The 22,267-nt window shown below is 41.0% G+C and overlaps 1 protein-coding gene across 4 annotated transcripts; it reads left to right on the forward strand.

The window, feature by feature from the left end:
• Positions 1 to 35: 35 nt before the first annotated feature.
• PLEK (pleckstrin) lies at positions 36 to 20,580 on the forward strand. Of its 4 annotated transcripts, none has more exons than XM_048298503.1 (12): positions 36 to 773; positions 2,348 to 2,749; positions 4,015 to 4,769; positions 6,743 to 7,303; positions 7,858 to 8,013; positions 12,270 to 12,451; positions 13,483 to 13,574; positions 14,435 to 14,619; positions 15,798 to 15,902; positions 17,546 to 17,629; positions 18,303 to 18,372; positions 19,217 to 20,580. In XM_048298503.1, exons 4-12 carry the CDS (start codon positions 7,256 to 7,258, stop codon positions 19,354 to 19,356), a joined length of 1,062 nt encoding a protein of 353 aa, XP_048154460.1. In that variant the 5' UTR covers positions 36 to 773; positions 2,348 to 2,749; positions 4,015 to 4,769; positions 6,743 to 7,255; the 3' UTR covers positions 19,357 to 20,580. The 4 variants fall into 4 exon arrangements, with proteins under 4 accessions (XP_048154460.1, XP_048154461.1, XP_048154462.1 ...); XM_048298504.1 differs by having other exon boundaries at positions 6,999 to 7,303; XM_048298505.1 differs by having other exon boundaries at positions 4,015 to 4,205; positions 6,999 to 7,303.
• The last annotated feature ends 1,687 nt before the right edge of the window (positions 20,581 to 22,267 follow it).

Consider the following 22,267-nt stretch of genomic DNA (forward strand, 5'->3'; position numbering starts at 1 on the left):
TTCCCCCCTCTTCTTCCTCCCCCGCCATCCACTTCATCACCCCGCCCCATATCCCGGTTTGGGGGACATTTGCAGCTGCTCAAATTGCAGCCGGTTTCCAGGGAGTTAATCCGGCCCCGATTACTGCAGCCTTAATCCCGCGGTTCGTCCCGGAGGAAAGGAGAGAGGCCCGGCCCAGGCGCCGCCGTTCAGCACCACGGGCGCGGACAGCGGCGCGGGGAGGGTACGCCCCGCGGGCTCCTCCGCGGGATCCCGGCCGAGGGGAGCCCTGCTGATCACCCCCCAGACCCCCTCACACGGGAAACGCCTCCCGAGGGTTGATTGAGCCCTCTGGGGTAGGCTGAAACATCTGTGTGGCGGCACGGAGGAGCCAGAGCTGCCCGAGAGGGAGGGGAGGGCGGACAGCAAAGACGTGGTTTTCTGGCTCTTCTCTCTCCCTGTGCAGCAAAAGGCTTTGTTGAGTCACCACGCCTGGACTGAGGGTCACTTTCTTGCTCCCTGAGGTCAACAGTTAACATCAGTAGGCCAAGGCTTCTCTTGGGATTTTTTTAATCACTTCATTGCAATCCTCTTATTTGAATAGAAAAAAAACCCACACACTGTAATTGCACTATAAGATCAGAATCTCACATCTTTAAGTCTAATACTACTCTTTACATATGGCTGGTGCTGTTTGTTCAAGAACAAAGATCTTTGAAACTGAACAATATACCGTAATTCAACTCTCAGTGTCTCTCATTCCCATCTAACTGAGACTGCTTTAACCCAGGCAGGTTTGTGCGTCTTTTCCATTCTTTTTTTATTTGTTCTTGTTTGCTGTTAGAACTGTAGCATCCTTCTGTCTGACACAAGCCTTGGGCCATGGATATATTTTTTGCTTGGACATTATGGCAGAGTTAATGGTTTTGTTAGGAGAATTTCAGAGGTCCATGTCACACTGGACCTAACCTGTTCTTTGTTTTTCTGAGGCTGGGATGTACATGTGGTGGTGTAATGTAAACTAAGCCAAATGGTAGCAGCATTGCCCAGCTGCATTTCCTTATGCATGCAAGCTATTTAGTGATTTAATTTTATTATGAACTTGAAGCAAAAGAACACATTTTGCTGAAAAGCTCTGGGGGGAAAAAAAAAAACAACAAACAAAAATCCTACTGGATATCCCTTGCTTAGGGTACCAGCTAAACACAGGCTTCATAATGTGTTCAGCCATTCAGGCTTCTACAATTATAAGGGCAGGGATATGATCCCTGTCTCTCACAACTGTGTATCTCTGCAAAAATAATAAACAAACAAAACAAAAACAAACAACACCCACCCCCAGTACATTTCTCCTTGTCTCTTTTCCTCACTACAAGAGAAATCTTGTTTTGCATTACATTCTGCAGGAACTGCTGCACTTTGTGGCTTGTTGGAAGTTTTGCCTGCAGCAAATCCCCCTTCTGTAAGTTTAAATGTAATTTGGTATGAAATCACAGAGGCCTAGCCTGTGTGGAATCTGATAGTATCACTTAAAGTGGTGTGTGAAGAGTAATGGCCATTGCCAGGGATCAGTTTTACTTGCTTCATGGGCCAGATATATCATGTTGTAGTAAATTGTGTGTAGCTGAAGACATTGATTGCAATTAGCTTCCCAAGTACATGAGAGGTCAGATCTATAACGAGGGTTTTTTCCCATATTATTTCAGCCTGAATGATTATCTTTCTATGAACACAGCTCAGACTGGGACTTTATCCCTGACCACTATTGGGCAAACATGAGGGAAAACTAAAAAAACATCATATTACAGATTGTGTATGCATAGTAACTGTTTTACCATATGCAAATGTAACATGGTAAGAGTAGAACATTTATGAAGAAATTCTTAATTTAGGAAATGACTTTCTTTTGATTGATCTAGTAATTTCACTTGTGTTAATACATTTACTTATCTGATCCCACCAGATGCTCTTATCAGTATAGATCAAGGGAAAGGGTTGCCTTTGCTAAGTCTTTCTGGGAGGTTAGTTTTGTTGCTGCCCACCTTAATGTCCCTGACCAGCCTCATCTGGGGCTGCCCATGGGCCCAGTTTTAGCTCAATCCTGGTTTTCATGCCCTTCCTGAATTATGCTTAGGACTGCTGGTCTCCAGCTCTGCCACAGACATATCCAGCCATGGATGCCCTTGACCTCAATCTGCATATTGAATGCTTGGCTTGACCTCAACCCATCCCAATGAAGGTGCCTGATGCTGTGGGATGGGCCCTGGATAGAGAAACCTAGGCCCTTCCAGCCCCCATGGGGATTTTCTATGGGTCCCAGACCTCAGGCTGCTACATTACCTGATGTTATTCTCTTGATATTCTGTAGGGATCAAAATACCTGAAGGAAGAAAGAGTTGGTCTGCTTTTGCCAGGAGCACAGAGTAAACCTGCTGACATTTACAAGATTCAAAGCTAAGTAAATCATCATAGACTTAGGACAAAGTCCTATTTCTTCCAAGCCACAGCAGCAATTTACTTCTGGGAACAAAAAGATAAAGTTGTGTTGATTCCCCCATTCTCTACACCTACATTTGAGGGGTGGGACTACAATATATAATGTCTTTGTAAACTGTAAAACTGTTTTTCTGGTTTTTTGTTTGTTTATTTGGGATGGGGGAGGTTGTTTAGTTTTGTGTGTGTTTTGGTTTGGTTTTTTTCAGTCCCCCAAATCTACTTTTCATTCCGCTGGCAGCTGAGGCTTCCCAGTCCGTTGTGTGGAGTCAGCAAGGTACATTAAGCTAATTCATTTCCCTTGGGGTAGGAAGATTGGAGCACTCACATATGCCCTGGCAAATGCCTTAGTGCTTTTGAAGGGAGTGGTGAGTTAGTTGCAGCCAGCAGTTCTATCCCTCTTTTTCTTCCTAAGACTATGAAAGTCTCATCCTACAAGATGTGTGAGCTATATACAAGCTACATTCTCCAAGACCTCTTTCTTATGTATAGACCTTCCCTGCTGCATCAACATAACTTGCATGTATCACTGATGGGGAACTACTGTAGGGGAGAGGTGAGGATAGATGTGTTCAATGAAAGCTAAGAGACAACATGCAGATAAACCACAACCTATGCCTTATGCTGGTCTAAATTATCTAGAAAACATTCTGGAGAAATGTGTTTGGTCTCTTGATTGCATGTACTCAATACGATCTCTCTAGGCATGATGATATGTCAACTGCATAAGCTTTAGAGTATTAACATTTATGCAGACCTTCTCACTAATGCACTAACCCTATGGCAAAGCTCAACAATCATTAAATATGTAAAATGTACCTTGAGGCAGAACAAGATGGTTCATTTAAGATAGCCAAACCACAGCATTTAGTTTCCAAGGTGACATGTAATACCTTTATTAGCCTTTTTATGCTTGCCCCTCTTCGATTAAGTTCTTAACACAGTGCAAAATTTGGAAATGTTGTGGTTTGGGGGTTTCTTTTCAAGAAGGGCATGCAAAGCCACAATCTCTCATGCACTAAAAATAGCCATGTATGGAGGGAGCTGTGCTAAGGCTTGCACCTGCCAGCTCTCTGTTTAATACTTTGATTCTTTTGAGCCCTCTGCCTCCGTGCAGAAGTGGGAAATGTTTTTACTGAAATATTAGCTGGACAGAGCTAATATCTTTATCTTGTTTGTACAAGCTTTATCTGGTTTGGAAATCACTTGTGTGTATAACTTTTCCCATACAATTATTTTTAACACATTTGTTATCATTTCCCCTGGAAATGCAGCTTGATTTGCTGTAGCGATACATATTTATGGAGAGATCATGTGTTTTGTTGCAGATGAGGTGGGCTTATGGCATTTACAGTGCAGCAAACATGTTAGAACCATCTCTGCAAGGGCTTGTGGAGCAGTGAAGCTGGTGTAGCTGAGAATCTTGCCTTCTTTGCAGCTGCTATATGGTTCCAATTTTTGGTATAAACACTTCTTAGTCTCTCAGGTAGATCTCTTGGTCAGATAAATATGGCTGATCACTTTTTTTGTCAATGCTTGCAGGAACTTGTATTCTGAAGTACCAAAAATAAAGCAGAATTTTCTGAAGAAATACAGCAGCAAATTCTCCTGTACAAGAACAGTAAACTGAGCTAAGATATCCAGCTCTGCTGCAGATTGTGATATTGTAACAAATTCAGCTCATCCAACATCATGCACCTTTATCTACTTGAGATAGAAATGGAGATGATAAAGTAAGTTATAGCAGATTTCCACATTGCAGGTTACTTTCTCTTTCTGACAAAGCTCTTCCTCCCCTTCATGGAGAGGTAGCAGAAATACAGCTCTTCCTCTCTCTTATGCCTGGTGCTGCTCTTTAGGAATGGCTGGACAAAGAAGACCTGCATCCACAGTCCACACTGTCCCTTGCACCTGCCACAGCCACTTTGTGTTTAAGGACCATTTTGCCTCACATGAATGATTCAGCTATATCAGCATGTTTCTGCCCAGGGGGAGATGAAGTGCTGATTTCCCCAGGATGGTGTGTGATAAATTAAACCAAACTTCAGCATTAAAGAAAAGGATTGTTTCAGACTTGCACAGTGGAAGGACAAAAGGACCAGCTGAGCTTTGAAGATGAAATAGAAACAATACACAGAAGTGTTATAGAAGTGGTTGCCTTCAGCTAACATTGGATGGAAGTTATTTTTTCTTTTGACACTGAGTAGCATAAGTAGTAACGGTAAATTCTGGAGCCTTTGGCTAGGTGCCACTGTGTTTAGATTTACATTTCATCCCTCCAAAGGCTTTTCATGCAGGTAAGTGAGAAAAATGAGCTTTTGTGAAATTGTGGAGTCAGCATCCTTTTCTGTTTTCATTAAGCCACTTTTTAGTATAGGCATATATAGATATTCTGTTGAAGAGGATCTATCCCATGTCATCTCATATCATCAATTTATCAGGAAGACGGCCCTGTCCTCCTGATTCAGCACAAAGACTGAATCAGCAGGAGCAGGCGAGCAGGAAAACCTGTAGAAAGGATGCCTGCAGGGAGGAAAATACTGGCAGATTCTTTTGTCTTTGCTCCCCATAAGGCCTTCCAGCTGGGGATGGGGCTTCCTTTCCTCAGAGCTGAGGTGGGGGAAGCGAAGTAGAGACAGAAGGAAGAGATAACTGTGATCCTGTACTCGGTGTTTAATCATTGCTCCAAGCTCTAAAGTATTTATGTCCTCAAGGCAGATAATAAAGGCATAATTTGGCTTCCCACCACACAGTGAAAGATATTTGAGTTGCTGTTGTCTGTGACCTGTGTTTTTGATTTATCTAATTGGAGAAAAAAAAAAAGTATCTTTTCCTGAAGATGGAACCACTGAAATGAAAGGGAAGATAAGGAAACAATTCACCTTCTTAAAGCAAAAAAGAATGAATTAGTGACCAAAAAAGACATTATACAGGAGGATTCTACAAGCTCCTCAGTCCATCAAACATCCTTTTAAGACTTATGGGGGATGAAGGGAACCTTCACAGAAATATAACACAGAAATCCAGTTAGATCATCTCTGCTCTGGGAATCCAGAGCATCTTCAGTTCATTCCAAGTCCTGGACCTTGTAGGTGAATTTTCTACTATAAAAGTTACATAAGGTTTTTGATCACTTTTTAGTGGTAAATTTTTACTTTTAGCTCCAAGGACCACACAGTTTTATTAGCTCTGTGTGAGTTTCTGTCTCTAATATATTTTAAAATCTGTTCATTGAATTCAGTATGCTGAACAGCCAGGGAATATATGGAGTCTTTGATTTGCAAACTGATGGATGATTGGCTTGATCAGCAACTGGTGCCTTTCAAAGCTATAAGATCCTTACAACAGCATTATTTACATGAGCAAACGAACAATTTACTGGGACTGCAGATTTTAGAAACCCCAAACAACTCAGTGATAGATGAAATCATCACAAAAAGGTATACTTTGGACAGAATGCACTATGAAGTGTTTAACCTGAAACAGGTGGTACAGACAGGTGCTCTGCCTGCAGAGAGACTGGATATGTCATTTAAGCAGCAACTAGTTGAGAAAAGCCCAGAAAAATAAAATCTCCATTCAGACAACGAGGAGAAACATCCAGCAGTTGGGATAGTGAAGCATTAATACAGATAATCAAGGAAGGAGTGGAGTCTCATCTGTGGGAGTACCACTAAATAGGCATCAGTGAGGAATGTCTAGAAAAGGTCTCTGAGGGCTCTGCTAACCCTCTGGTCCTCTATCACAGACCTTGTCAGACTTCTGAGTAAAGGCTGAGACAAACAGAGAGTCAAATGAAGAATAGGAATTTCTGTCTGTGAGAAAAGTCCCTCTTTGGGGATCTTTACAATTGGCAGAGGTGACAGGTGGAGTCACCCTGGGCTCAATCAACACTTATCTGAGTGAGCTTAGCTGCAAAAGTGACTTGGAATCTCGTGCTTGGAAGAACACAAGAGGCTGCTTCAAGATATCATGAAGCAGCCTCTTATTGCCTCCCATATGCCCCCACTTTCTTCTATATGGGGAAGAGGGACTGTGACTCTGGTACTTATGAAAAGCTATGGGTTTGCCTTGTATTTTCCCAAATAAAGCCAAACAAGCTCTGCAGCAAGTAAAAGATGCTTGTAGAAAGCATTTTGCGGTCAGTGCTTTATGTAATGCACTAGTCTAATCCATTTGTGCCTATTTGACAGCTGATGTCTTTGCACGGCCTAAACATCAAAATCCAAAACCTGATCAAGTCTGATAAACAAATTTCTTATGTCAGCAGAGGGCGCATCCTCGTTAACCAAGTGAGAGTCCTCTACCTTCCTGCCAGATTCCACATTGTTGCCCACTGGGAGCCAGACTTGGAAGGCGGGGTGAAGTGGAAGCACTGATGCATTAGAAACCTGTCTCTGAAATCATTTGGCATGCACCAGGCAGCAGCACAGTGCCCTGTTTGTTGTTTTGGTACAGTTCATGTATTTGCAGAGCGGGCCCAATTTCTTGTGACTGAGCACTAAAGTGCTAATTTAATTTCCCAGGATTCCGTCATCAAGGCTGGCTGTATTTGATACGATGAAGTGTTTTGTCAGGCTGTTGCCTGTGCTGTCAGAGGCAGACATGTGCTTCTGCACTTCCCTATCTTTCACTCTTGAAGAGGAAATGGGCTTGCAATTAGCATTCAGAGGAACTTGTGAAATGACACAGCTGTACTGTAAAAACACCATCCCACAGACTTTGCTGCCAGAGGAACTCAACAGCCAGCACTGATAGACCCGAGAGCAGGATTGTCCAAGCCATGGAGCGAGAACCGATGCGCATAAGGGAGGGCTACTTGGTTAAGAAGGTAAGTGAGTAGTTTCAGACTGAGTGGAAGAGAAAACTAACTCTGAACAAGTTGGGAAGATGTAAGGAAACATATTGTGAAAGCTTGGCAAAGAGGTAACAGGAAATAGCCATAGCCTACTCAGTTGCACTTAATTGAGTTAAACATCAAGGAAGAATAGTGAGATCAAAGCGGTCACATCACCTTGGCCTCAAGACAGTGTGTGGGGCCATGGGCACATCCATTCCTTGAGAAGGTGGTTGCTGCCCCACAGAAACCTCTGCTCTGGAGTCTTTTGTGGTACATCCTATAGGATAAAGTCTTTACTTTTATTTAAATCCACAGTGGCTTCCATTGGCAGAACAACTACAAGGGGAAATAAACGGTGGTCAGAAAAATAACAATGTTTAACTGCATAGTAAGATGGGTGTGGTTGTGGTATGTTCCCCTTGAGACACAAACTGTAGTTATTTTAGCATCAGTCAGACATTCCCTGGAAGGTCATAGGAAGGTGATTCCTTGGATATCACATGAAGAGTGATTCACTGAACATAATATGGGATTTATTGATGCAGGGCAGCATGTTTAATACCTGGAAGCCAATGTGGGTTGTGCTCTTAGAAGATGGAATTGAATTCTACAAGCGGAAGGCTGATAACAGTCCCAAAGGGATGATCCCACTAAAAGGAAGCTCTATTCACAGCCCATGCCAAGATTTTGGCAAAAGAATGGTGAGTACTTTTTTAATAAAAACAATTAGCAGTATACTTATACTTCTGGAAGCACTGAAAGGACAAAAGGCTGGTGGTTGCAAATCACTCATCCTAGTGGCGATTCTCACTTGCAGGTCACAAGCAGGCTTGGAATTGTGTACTATTTGAATTCAGGACACTTCAAGAGGACTAATTCAGAAAGCATTGGGGGGGGTTGGTTAGTTGGTTTTTATTAAATTTCTGAGTGTCTCAGAGAGCAGAACTAAATTTTATTGGTGTGAAGACATTTTGCAGCTGAATGGCAATGAGTCCTGTATTAAATATAAATCTAATTGCCATAGAATAAAGCTGTGAATAAAAAATATTTTGTGAGCAGGGCAAGAATTTATTTATTGTCAAGGAACAACAACTGGTTTGCTCAGACAGGAAGGAGATAAATGCTGTGACACACATATTTTGTTACAGGGTTCCTGAAAAATAGTTGTTGGTAAAACAGGATTTCTAATATGAGCAGAGAATCATATCATTAGTCATTTATTATTTTATCAACTCAGTTTCGTCAAATAGGCATTACATCCCCAGGAATTCCTCCGACAAAAGGGTCCCGCAGAATCTGGAACATTATCCCACTACAGTTTAAAGAAATTTACCACAGGGATGCTTGACTAAAGATAGAAGTCTCTGTGAGAGCATTAGAAAAATAGAAAGTTTAGAGACTGCTGAGACAGTGAACTTTACTTTTTCATATGAGTAAAGTGAGGATAATTAAACCTGTCCTTAGGTTTTGTGGTAAGTGGAATCAGGGTCCCTTGTGTCAGATTTAGACCTGCTGGCTTTGCTTTTTCCTTCTTTTCTTTCTTCTACTTCTTTGTTTCTTTGTTGTTGTTGTTGCTGTTGCAGAACCCGCATTTATATGAAAAAACCCACCTTGATTCTTACTAAGTCTTTTTAGACGTACATCTGTTCAGAGAAAGGGGCTGATAACTTACAAGCTGTCTTTGAGACAGTATAGAAAAAGGATGGGGCAGAGAGTAGAGATTGCTGTTATTTCTGTGCCGACTCTCTTATTAACAAGCCTCAGCATGGCACTGCTTACTCTATACATGAGGCATTGAAGGGTACTATGTTCAAGAGTATCACAGACCTCCATTATAATGGTAGAAATGAAGTTTTTCTCACAAAGCATTCTTTTCCAGACAGTTTTGTGTTGGGTTTTGTTTTTTTTCTTTAACTCCCAGAAAGGCACTGCTATCAATATTGGTCTATAGCAGTTGCTTGGAAATGTCAGTAACATATTTACAATAAAGGAAAAATACCTCACATGTGCATTCAACAAAGTAGGCATAGAGGTCTGAAGTATCTGATGTCTGCTGAAGGCAGAGTGAGAGAGATCCTCACCTGCCCAAAGGGTTCCTTTGGGATGTACTAGTCTCCAGAAGGGGCATTGTATCTGTATGGAAGGGTGATAGTCTCTGTGGATCATTCCTTTGGCTGCACTGAGTTTTATGTTATGTTTCATTTTACATTAGGTGTTTACATAATGAGCTTTACATTATGTTTCATTTTAGTTGCTGCAATCTTTTCTGAGGGATAATACAGACAAAAGAAAGGATCAGAGACCCAGGGGTTGAGGCACCCAAAATAGCTTTTCTTAAGTGAGATTTGCTGCAGGGTTTGCTGAAGTCAGTGGAAACAATCCAAATTACTTCAGCAGGCATTGGAGCAGATTCTCCATATTGAGGTGGTGAGATTGTTCTGCAAGTCCATAGACCAGTAGCCCTGGAGGTGGACTTTGTCTTAAAATTTGCATTGTTCAAACAGTCAAAAATTCCACATGCTCATTCATATGAGCAAAGCCATCACCAGGATTGTTCTTACAAGTAGTTACTGCCCAATATGATTAAACCTAACCTTCTACATGTATTCCTTGAAAACCTAGTATCTTCATTTTTGCATCTGACATTTTACAGCTTTACTGTACTGCTGAATTCAAAGCCTCTGCATTCCATTCTTGTTTCTCAGTGGTTATGAGTCAAAGCATACAGTTATTCCTCTTATGGGAATTATTCTGGTTCTTAAGTTTATACGGCTAGAAATGAAAGTATATTTTTAGGACAGGAATTCTGAATGGTGAATAGTGGGATAATTCTCATTGGGTCAGTTTTAAATATAGTTTCACTTGTCTGGACCCAGTTTGGAGCAGGAACTATTGGGCCACAAACAAACTTCTATATTTCTCTGGTTAAATTTTTGAATCAGCTTGTCTATCTGCACCAGGACCTCATTTGAAAGCTCAGAGCACATCACCAACATGCTCTGTTTACTACATCAATTGCAAAATGCAGGTGCTGAGGGGAAAGGAAGCAATCTTGGATTTGTTAAGTAGAGATAAAGGCTGTTCAGAAGGAGCTGCAACTGCATATTTTGAGATTATATTTCAAAATGTATTCACCACTGTTCACTGTCCTTGATTTGATGTTTGATCATTGCTTAATGTAACATAAATTCTGATATTCTTCAGCTTTTTCCATTTTCCCCATGGTTTTCCTGTGAATAGCATTATCATGTTTGGTTGCTCATAGTTAGATTCATCTCTCCCAATTTAAACTATCTAAAATGTTGGTATTTAGTTTAGTCTAATGGTCTAATTTTCTCAAAAGCACAAACAGATATACATCATCAGAGGGACGCTAGGTCACATCTAGGACTGGAGACTCAACATCTTTACCAATTTCAGAGGAAGCCTGAAGTCTAGCTTACTGGCCTGATTTTGTTAAATGCTAAAAAGAAAGGGCTTTGCCAGTCTCCTCCATGTGCTGAAAATGAAAACTCTTCTTTAGCATTTTGCTGTATGTTGCTTCTCAGGTCTTTGAGAAAAATAATTTTTTCCTTTGGTAATAAATCTCGTCAGTGCTTTGGTATTTCATTCTGTTAATCTGGAGTGTAAGCTTGACTCTTGAATATTGGGCTTTGGAGAGATCTGTCTGTTTGCTTTTCTTATGCACTGTACATTGATTTTCAGTATGTAGGTCTTTCCTGCATAACAGAAAAAGTGAGTATTGTTGGAAATATGAACAGTATCAGATAAGAAATGGTTACTTTTCTGTCTGAGATGGATTTTTGAGGACTCGTGGCTTTGTAAGTTTGAAATCTATCTTCTGTGAAATTCAGTTGGACTTTGCACAATTTCAGGGTGTCAGAATTTTTCCTGTTGGCCATAGTTTGGAAGATACTTGTCAGGGATGTTTAGAAATGTATCAATTACAAATGTGGGCTTCAGCAGACTCATTCAGTGTTGATTTCACTGATGTAAATTTGCTGCTTTTTGACAGTAGCCTTTGCTTTCCTTGCCCTCATCAAGTCGTGCTGTTGGCTTGTGGCTTAGCTTGGCATTTTTAGACACCTGCTGAGTCAGAACCTGTGATATTTATTATAACACAACTACAGAACAAATTAGTTTCACTCATGGGGAACTATATTTTAGAGGAAGTGGAAACCATTAGATCCAGATTTTCCATCCAGAAGATCAATGGATGGAAATGAGTTCAAACAGTGTGAACTTTGTTGGGTGGGTTTTGGGGTTTGTTTTGTTTTTGGTTTGGTTTGGTTTGGTTTGGTTTTTTTCAGGTTGGTGTCATTTATCTGTTTACAACCACTACTAGATGATTTATTCTCATTTTTGGGAAATACAGTCTTTCCATTGTTGCTAGTGTGTTTAGATAGGTGATCCGAAGGTGTAGCCAAGGGTTGGATGTATCATCTCCCTACTAAGCCGTTAAATGTTTACTAGGCTGCAAATATACTCAGGTACTCTCCAGTGTATGACTCTTTTTCCCCTTGTGAGTCAGTAGCTGAATATGATGTGGGGTATTTTTCCTCCTTCAGACTGTTCACGTGTCTCTAAACATTAAACAAATTTACATCCCACTGTAAGCCTGCAGGGGCTGGGTGCTTCAGCCTTTCAGCTGTGTTGAACTTCCCAGTAAAAGTTAGAATCAGTAGCTGTATTGGTGCCACACACCTTGGATGTGCTCACAATGTCAGGATCACTCACAGTGAAGTAACAAAAGGATTCAGTTATGTGCAGTGCTTGTTCATGGTTTTCTTCAGAGTTTCTATAATTTAACTGTGTCTCTAAGGCACTTGCCATAGTCCTTAGGCATAGGTAAGCTGTATGTTGTGGTGGTACTAGCTTAATTGTGCCCAACTGGCTACACCAAAGTAGCCTTCTTTTTTAACTTAAAAAAAAACCCTCCCATAATTTATCATTCCAGTTTGTCTTCAGGCTCACTGTGGCCAAGCAGCAGGACCATTTTTTTCAAGCTGCCTACCTGGAGGAGAGAGATGCCTGGGTGCGGGATATCAAGAAAGCAATTCATCATATAGATGGAGGCCAAAGGTTTGCCAGAAAATCCACAAGAAAGTCTATCAGATTGCCTGAAACAATCAATCTGAGGTTTGTTCTCATAGTTCTGCTCTCCCATTTACTTCCATCTGCAGTCAGTGTGTCAGACATGTAACGCTGGTCAGGAAGACCAATGAGCCTGTCTGTCCATGGATTCTCTCACAGCCCTTTCTGCACAACTAAAAATTTCAGTTTGTACAATGTGTCAGAAATGAGCCAGCAATCAGAACTGGGAAGCTCTTTTTTAATATATTATCATTTACCAAAACATGCTTATTTATCAAAGGTTTTTGCTGATAGGAGATTTCTGGGCATACTGCAGTGCAAGAGAATATCCCAGCCAAAGTGTGATTCTTCAGGAGAAGCATTTTAAAACAATAAATCATTTATTGCAAAAATATTTTAGACCTTTTGTTTGCTCTCCAGAGAAATGCTGATGTTGGCCTAGTTTTTGGATGGTGAGGGGAGTGTGGTACATGCCAGAGAAACTGGCAAAGGGAGAAGAAGAGATAAAGGGAAGCAATCTGTTAGTACTTTTAAAAATCAAGGATGACTTATTTTCCTTCTCTGAGCTGTAAATACCAAGATACAAATGAGTCTGAAATGTTCCTTATAAGACAGTAAAACCGCCCAGGGCCAAGATTGTCTGAGAGAATGCAGGCTTTGGGATAAGGACAGGTTTTCTGCTCAGCCCAGGACCTTTGGGTGAATGCAGAGCACAGCAGTAAACTCTCCTGCTGGGGCTGTGGAGCCCTGCGAAGGTGCCTCAGCAGTGGGTGTTCCTCTCTTCACGCTATAGTCACCACAAGTCGTTGCATTCTCAAAATAGGGACATGTGGTGAGCCCTTTGTGCACTCCACCCTCTGCTCCCACAGCTGTGATGGTAATGTAGTGAGACCTCCAGGCTTTGCAACTTGAATTTTTCAGGGGATGCAAGAGATGAAACTAAGCCACGTTACAGCTCTGCAGAGAGCCATGTGCTAACAGAACATGAAGCCCCCATGAATGACAATGACATTATTATACAAACTGGCTAAACCTTTTTATTTGCTAACAGTTTCTGTGGTTCTTTTTATGCACAGTGCTTTGTATCTCTCAATGAAAGATCCTGAAAAGGGAATAAAGGAGTTGAAGCTGGAAAAAGATAAAAGAGTGTTCAATCACTGCTTTACAGGTAAAGAGCTCCTGTCCCTCTATTCCATATAATAAAGGGAGCACAGAGTTGAAAAACTAAAGAGATTAAACAGCTCTAAGCTCTGTAGAGCACAGAGAAGTTTGAGAAGAAAACCAAATGTTTTCTTAACTAACCCAGGAGATCTTCAAAGGTGTATTTTGAAAAAGTGTTCAGTTGTGGCCATGGTAAACAAAGGAGAAGGACGAAATTTAACCAGGGTCAGAAAGATTGAAGTAATCTTTTGAGTAGATTGTTGTGTGAAACACTTAAGTACAGAAGAATTATTCCATTCTGAATTTTTCATCACTGAATGGTGTCACATTGTAATTCCTGTTTCTCTCCAAGTCAAATCTGTGTTTGTGCTCAAAAACACATAGAGGCAGCACTTGAGGACATTGTTCAGTGGTAGACATGGCATTGTTGGGTTAATGGTTGGACTGATGATCTTGGCAGTCTTTTCCAGTCTTAATGATTCTGTGATTCTATGAAAGTCACCCTGTTACCAACAGCATTTATGTTAGTAGCATAGCAGCCTGGAAGGCTGCCTTTTCCAGGCTTGGCTGTCCTTCATAAATCCCCAGTCCGTCTTTGAGGCTTCCCAGCTCAGCCCTGCATCCCCTCCCAGCTCTCTTCTCCCTCAGGAGTGGTGTTTGAGAGTTGTCCTGGCCCCTGTCATTAGCTGGAAAGGCTGTGCCTCACTGGATGACCAGGAACCTTCCCAGATTAGCTCCGAATGTTGTTGCTAAGAACATTTTTCAGGAGATTGATGAACACATGGAGTAGGCTTGTTTCCAGTGTACCTCTATGCTTCTTCATGTCTGTCTTGGTTTGTGGCTTATACTTTGTTCCTTTGTAACCAGGCACCTGTGTGATTGACTGGCTGGTGTCCAGCAGCTCCATCCGAAATCGCAAAGAAGGTCTCCTGCTTGCCTCTTCCCTCTTGAGTGAAGGCTACCTACAACCTGCTGGGGATACGTCCAAGGCTGCTGCCGAGGGACTGTCAGACACCAGCTTCTTAGATCTCAGTGATGCCTACTATTACTTTGTGAGCATTGTATTCTGGTTTTTTATTGTCTCAGACTTACTCAGCCTTCTGCTTTTCTCATGCTTCTTGTTGGGCTTCTTAAATCCTGGAGGAAAGATTGTACAGAAATGGAGAAATATATCATAATTGTCTTTTTCCTGTGATACTCAGAATGAGGCGGCTCACTTTAATAGTTGTAACCAGGACAGGTTTTTTTTCTGGCACCCTTCTAAGTGTGAATTGAGTGCTGAGACCAAGCTGGGTTCTTTTTAACTTAGACTTTGTTCCTGGTAATTGCACTGGTGACCAGAATTTAACCATCTATTTCCCTGATGATTTAATGGAAGGGAAGAGAGAAATACATTATCACAAGGCTTCACAGAGTGGCAGAAGCTACAAACCCATTTTTGTGCAGAGCCATCAAATCTGACTCAATGGGAGTGTGCACACACATAGCTAGCCTGTGAGCAAAGAAGTTTTTAATATCCCCCAGTAACCTGTCCTGGGTGTCATACTCAGACTTTTCCATTCAGTATTTCATATTCTGTGGACTGATTTGAAGAACTTGAAATACCAGAGTCAAATACTGCTTGAAAAATATTTTGCTTATGGATTTATGCTAACAAAATGTATGCCTTCCATAAACTGAAACCAAATAAATTTGTGTTACAATTCTGTTTATATTTACCACATAGAATCACTTGGCTTCAGCAAAATGACTCTCCCACTACTCACTTGTTTTCCTAAATGTGCTTGTGCTAGGGAGACTTTACCTGTGCAGCAGAGACACTGCTGGTAAAGGCAGCCTTGTGGCCTCCTGGGATGCTTCTTGTAGCAGCCCATGTGTACCCTGCTTGTTTTTAGATTATTTCTAGTTTGATTCAATACCAATGTGGTGTGAGGAGGCCACAGCAAGACAATGTCTGACTTGGTATCATAGAAGTATAGTCCCACCTCACATTGAAATGTCTCCATGGTGATTATGAGAACTCCTCAACTTCACTGGGGGACTTTTCCAGTAAAAGGTTAGATTATTTAACAATAATAATAACCACCACCACCACCACAACGATAATAATATTTTCTTTGGGGTGGTAAAAAACAGCATGGAGGGAAGCCAAAAGAATACAAATTGGTACATGTACATAAGCATGCAGCAACTGTGCAACTTCTGTAACATTTCTCTTGTGGTCTTGCAGCCAGATAGTGGATTTTTCTGTGAGGGATATTCCAGTGATGATGATGTGGTCCTAAAAGAAGAATTCAGAGGCACAATTGTCAAACAAGGATGTTTGCTGAAACAGGTCAGTATTGCCCATGTTGCATCCTGCTATTAGGATGATATTACATGGGTGCAAGATTACTCTTTTACATTTAAAAACTTTAGGTAAGAAAGAAACTACCCTATGGCATCTCCATACTTGGCAGGTTTCATCTCTGTCCCTCTTGCCTTTGCACAAGGAACACTTGCTGCAGCATGGCAGCAGGACTCTGGACAAATATTGCAAGGTTTATTGCTCTTGCCACAAAATAAAACAGTTGATAGCTTTAATTAGGAAAGAGTGCTAATGCAGAAGATGTGACAAGTCATTGGTACAATGCAAAACTGCACTCAGGTAAAAAGGCTGCCACTCCTGTGTCCCTCTGGACACACAACTGGATTCAGTTGCCTGTTTTCATAGACTTTTTCAGCATGCCTGAGCAAAGGAGTTGTTTCAGTCACGAATGTTTGATGTGTAAGACAGAAGATAACTGGATACCTTCCTTTCCAGCAAAACTTTAAGTGAATGTGAATGTCATGTTTCCAAGGCCGTTGCAAGCAGGTATTAGTGAACTGAAGGCAAAATCAGGATTCTTCAATGAATAAAATGGGTCAGGTGGAAGGGACCTGCAACAATCCTCTGGTCCAACTGCCTGACCACTTCAGGGCTGACCAAAGGTTAAAGCATATTGTTAAGGGTTTTGTTGTCCAAATGCTTCTTACACATTGACGTGGAGCATTGACCACCTCTCTAGGTAGGCTGTTGCAGTGTTTGACCACTCTCTCTCAAAAGAAATGTTTCCTAATATTGAGTCTGAACCTGCACTGTTAAAATAGTCCTTGAGGGCCTAAAAACTTAGTGGTGGTGCTCACATATATTTCTCTTGTTTAATCAGATTACTCAAAAGCAATGGAAGAAATTAGACCCACACCTTGCTGCTTTTTTACCCTGTCACATTCACATCAATCTAGTTAGTAAGAGCTTCCGTGCAAACAGTAGCTAATTGAGAAACTTGTATTTTGAAATGCCAGAGGAAGTGATTCATGACAATCTTCTACCAGTGATAGCCTGCACTTGGTCACCCTCTCTGAGTTGTGGGTCACTGCTTGGAAGGGTCACTGCTTCTGCTGAAAATGCTTTCAGCAGGTCTAAACTCTCCACATCCATCCTTTTCAGTCATGAAAAGAGGCCATGAGGCACTTACATCCATATTTCTGCCTGAGTTTCTCAGCCATGAGCCCTCCAGGGTGTTTAAGCTAGATAAGCATTTTTTTGTTGTTGTTATCTTTGCAGGGATAGAAAGACTTTCAGCTCATCCTTGCCAATAAATTCAAGGTACCTTCCTTCAAGGCACTTCGCAGCCATGTTTCTGGCAAGCAGTTAAACCCAGTTCTCACAGATCTCACAAGAATATCATAACTACCAGACTGTATGATATGTTATGGGGAATCTCCCATGTTGAAGCTCTTCTGCTTTGCACAAAAAAAATAAAAAGAGAAAACAGTTTGATAGTCCTGTTGTTGTGCAAAAGATTGGAATGTAGATAACTCCTACTCCACTGAGTATTTCCTCTCCAGAATATTCAGGTTTTGTCCCTTTTGTATTTGCCTGTCCTCTCATGTGTGGGTAATATTTGCATGCAGGCAAAGCAGTTCCATGACATTCCTGGTTTTGAATTTTCCTAGGGACATCGGAGGAAGAACTGGAAAGTGAGAAAGTTCGTTTTAAGAGATGATCCTGCATATCTGCACTATTACGATCCTGCTGGAGTAAGAGAGATTTGGTTTATTCCCCTGTTTTTTTGAATCCAGTGCCTTGTAAGAAGTACCTGAATGGAGTATTTGCATGAGAATGTGACAGGGAAGACCAGGCAGGACAGTGGGACTGTTTGTTCTTGCATGGCCTAGCCATCCTGTGGAAAAGCAGAGTGAAGCATGGTTTATGGGTGGCAAGGGCCACCCAGACCTGGGAACAAGTAACACTGAACTGTATTTTCACCTCTTATCTGAGATTAATTAGAATTAATGTGTACTCTCCCTTGATCAAAACAAATTAGGTCCTACGTGCAAATGACCACAATACACTAATTTTGCAGTTGATATTTGAGGTATTTGCCATGCCAGGTGGAGACATGGCATCCTATTTCTTGTGTAATTCTAATGGGCCCATTCCCATGCTAAATACTCTGCAGATCCTGAATTCTACATCACAAGAGATTCCCTATTTATTTGTAACCCTTTCCCTTACCACACCCCCAACTCTCCATGTCACACATAGACTGAAGATCCCCTGTTCTCTCAGGGACAGTGAGAGATTACTTAGTATGTCTCATATACTAAGTAATCAAATGGTTTTGTTTTTATTCTGGAAATGTAGCTATATATTAACAGGTGAACAGTTTCAGAACTGTTGCATTTCATTTTGATTTCATGTCCTCCCCAGGGAGAAGAACCACTGGGAGCAATTCACTTGAGAGGCTGTGTGGTGACAGCAGTGGAAGATATGCCAGACAGTAAGGACCCATATTGAATGAGCTCTCTAATAAGTTTTTGGTACAAACCCCACCTTTCAATCTGCCTGAAATCACAAGTGTTTTTCATTCCAAAGCAATCTATGTACAATGATTCAATAATTCTAGTAACTGGTCTCTCTCTTGCTGTCTGAATTACAGGAGAAGGGTACTGTGGTAAAGGTAACAACAGGGAATCTTATGTATTGTCAGTACTTTAGGGAAGGCTGGTCAAAAGGATGACACAAACCCTGTGTTAGAATATCTGGCCTTTAGGCAAAGTAAGCTGAGTTTGATCTCTTTAGTTAATGAATTTGGGATGGAAGCTTTATGTTAGAAATGGTTATGCCAACAAATTATTACTGTCCACCTTCTCTTCTCTCCCAAAGCTAGAAGTTGGAGGAACAGAAATGGTGTTGCTGCAAGGGCCAAGAAACATTAATTTCATGCATTCTCCTCTCCACAGGAGAGGCTGGCTATCATATCCAGCAAGAAAGTTTGTTGGCATCTCAGAAAAGAAAGAGATGGATGTGACATTTTCTCAAACATCTTGTTTTTGTAGCTGGCAAGGCATGGGAGGGTTTGGAAATATTATCTGTCTGCAGGATTGCAGATTCTTCCATGATCTGAGACCAACTAACCAGAGACTCCTGAAGGTGAAATGTGCAGAATTCATGAGTGGTTTCTCTGAGAGAGAGACCCATCTCTTGGACCCAGTCTTTGTGAAGACCTGATCAGGCTCAGCTGTAGAAAGAAAGGAGATCCCCTTACAGTGTGTAAAGGAGAAAACATGGAAAGTGCAAGACTTTTTTCTCTCATAGCTGACTTTCTTACTTTTTCCCTGTAGCCAAGAAGTATGATGCTGACAACATCCTCTTTGAAATCATCACAGCAAATGAAATCCACTATTACTTGCAAGCAGCCTCATCCACAGAGCGTACAGAGTGGATCAAAGCAATCCAGTCAGTTGCTAGGACTGGTAAATGAAGATGATCTTCTAATAAGAAGACTAACAAATTAAATTAGTTATTCAAAACAGAATTTAGCATTTCACCAAGAGAAAGTAGTATCATCCCAAATGTGTGTTGGGGGGATGAGGACTGGTTGGAAGTTTCAATTCTATAGTGAGTACTAACAAACTAACATTTTTCCACTTGTGTTATGGTAATATTTTACTAAATTATAACATAGAACATGCCATATTAGTGTTTTGCTTAGAGTAATCAGTCTAGCTTGAGAAGGTTGTACCTGTTACCACAGCTGATAGTGGGAATCTCACCATTAACAGGGGACAGGGTCATACCACTGACAGAGAGGACCTCAATTAATCACCCTCTTCAACCTGTGATGTGTTTCAGGATTTTCGTGTATTTCAATCTTCTCCAGACAAGTTTTACACTTTCTTCTTTACCAGATCTTGTTGCTGCTTGTTCACTTATACAAATAATGCCATAGATTTAAGGAAAAAAAGTTAACTCACTTCGAAACCTGATCCATTCCTTTATAATCTGTCAGCATTAAGAGAGGAAAGAATGCAGACAACTATGGAAACACCATGTGGAACCAAGTGCAACTCCATGACAGCAGTATGAGGAAAAGTCTCTTTCCACAGTATTTCAAAGACAAAGCAATCTCGCTTCAAACTCTGTATCACCCAATTTTAACTCTTGCTAAATTTCTCCACAAGAATCTGCCCTTGGACCATTGTTTCCCTTTATTTAGGTCTACAAAGCAGATGCTGGGTTGTCAGGTACTGTACACTATTTGAATTAAGAATCTTGCAGGAGAGGGGAAAGGATGCATGGGTTGCTTGCTTGAACTATTGATTGAAGTAGTTTTGATTAGGTTTTCCTTTTTTAACTTCCAGCACCATACTCAGTCCTTGATTCTGTGCCTTAGTAATATAAGAGAAACCTTGTGCTTGTAACTGAACTAAATGTTTTTATTTAATAGGGTCAATTCACCTGATTAATCCTTGCATTTTTTTCTGACCATATATCAAACAAACTTCTAAGTCTTAAACTCTGGAGCTGAAAATCAAGTTACTGGCAGATCCTGCATGTAGACTGTTCCTGGTACAGACTGATGTTTGAGTGCAAGTAAACTTCAAAACCTTTAAAACTCTGTTCATAGATCTCATAAGGTCCCTTATCCATACAAATTCTTACTGGGATTTCTTCCATCTTAAAATAAATGCAGAGCTAAAGCTTCTTTTCAGTTGTGCTTAATTATACCTGTAGCTGAGCTAATGAGCCTGAAGCCCTGTTGCCTTGTGTTACTTATCCCAAAGAAAACACAGCCTTGCAGGAACAGCAGGCTGGGACACTTCATCATCATGTCCACTTAAATTGGCCAGCAGAAATCAGCTTCTGGCAGACATTTCCTGTCCCTCATGCAAGCTGACAGGATCACTGAAGTCTGATGTGTCATTCTGAGGAAGGAAGAGTGATGGTAAAAAGATCCACTGTTTGCTCAGCCTGCTTTCTTGATAATTGCTGCTTGTCACTGCTTATTTTTGCTTTCAGAGCTCACTAACCCAAAAATACCCAGGGGCACAGAAAAGTAGAAAAAAAACACCCCACACAACCAAACAACAGAAACTTGTCCACCTTAACAAAGGAGGGACATGACTGCCGCTTTTTAATAAAACTAAAATGTTTTACCAGTCTATGACCTTATCATTTTAACTTGTGCCCAGTCCAGGGTATGGCTGTCCACCGATGAATGGTGTTTTCTCAGGCAGGGGATGCTAGTCAGTATGTTTATGGAAGAGCTCTGAAGTTTGTACCATCCTATACTGAGTCTGTAATCTCACAGGTAGTGCTTCAGAAGACACATTTTAAGGGTTTGTAGGTGCCTCTGCTTCTTGGCAGCAGTGAGATCTTGTCCAAGGGAATTCACTATTAAAAAGCAACTACACGTCCATCAGAGATGATGAAGCCGCCTAGTAACTCAGAAGGCATGGAACAGGCACAGATCCTGAATACTGGCACAAAGAAGAGAGAGCCAGCTTTGTGCAAGTAACTACTAAACAAAAGGGAGAAAACAAAAGAGCAGACCTACATGTGTCATGCTTCCTCTAACTTTCCCCCTCTAATTATTTATATCACACTTCTACTGTGCCCTCAGCAATTACTACATCAGTTTCTTTTTTACTTATAAAAAAAGAACTAGTCTAAAGGACAGCAAAATAAACAAGCCATTGTGGATAAAGATTGTATTTATAATCTTCAGTTACTGAAAGACTTGTATAATATAATCTAATATAAATATCCTCTTAAGTTCATGTTTGTCTTGCCACAACTTGCACTGAACAGATTTCCCTCCCCTAGAACACTGATTACATGCTTACTACAGTCAGGGTCAGATTTTTGGGAATTGTTGGAACCCTGGGTTCAGAAAATTTAGGTTTCTGGGATGTAGTAATATATATGTAACAAGATGGAGGATTTTGGGTGTAGGTTAGTTCTTCCTTCTTCTTCACAAGCCTGGGTGATCTGGTATTGGTTCAAAAAACCCACAGTGCAGAACATGAGTGATTAGTTATTGGATTATAAGTAAAAATAAATTAGTTGGCATTCCATAATTGGGTAATTCAGGCTTTAAAAGACCTTGGAAAGTAGAACTCGGGGGCCATTTCCACCTTGTTAACTTAGAGGCACATTCCATGCAGCTGTACCATAGATAAGAAACAATAAACATCTGAGTCCGAAGAACAACTCTGTGTCTCCTGCGTTTTAATCCAAACTCTGAGTAAAAGAACTCACGAAACAGAGGCAAAGAAGAAAGGAACAGAAACAGAAAAGTTAATAGGGAATGTTGAATAACCATGCACCCATAAAAACACCCACACAGATACAGCGCTCCTACTTCCATTTTAAAATGAAGTTTAAAAGAA

The sequence above is a fragment of the Corvus hawaiiensis genome, chromosome 3 (genome assembly GCF_020740725.1).
Source record: "Corvus hawaiiensis isolate bCorHaw1 chromosome 3, bCorHaw1.pri.cur, whole genome shotgun sequence".
In the NCBI taxonomy this organism is placed as follows: domain Eukaryota; kingdom Metazoa; phylum Chordata; class Aves; order Passeriformes; family Corvidae; genus Corvus; species Corvus hawaiiensis.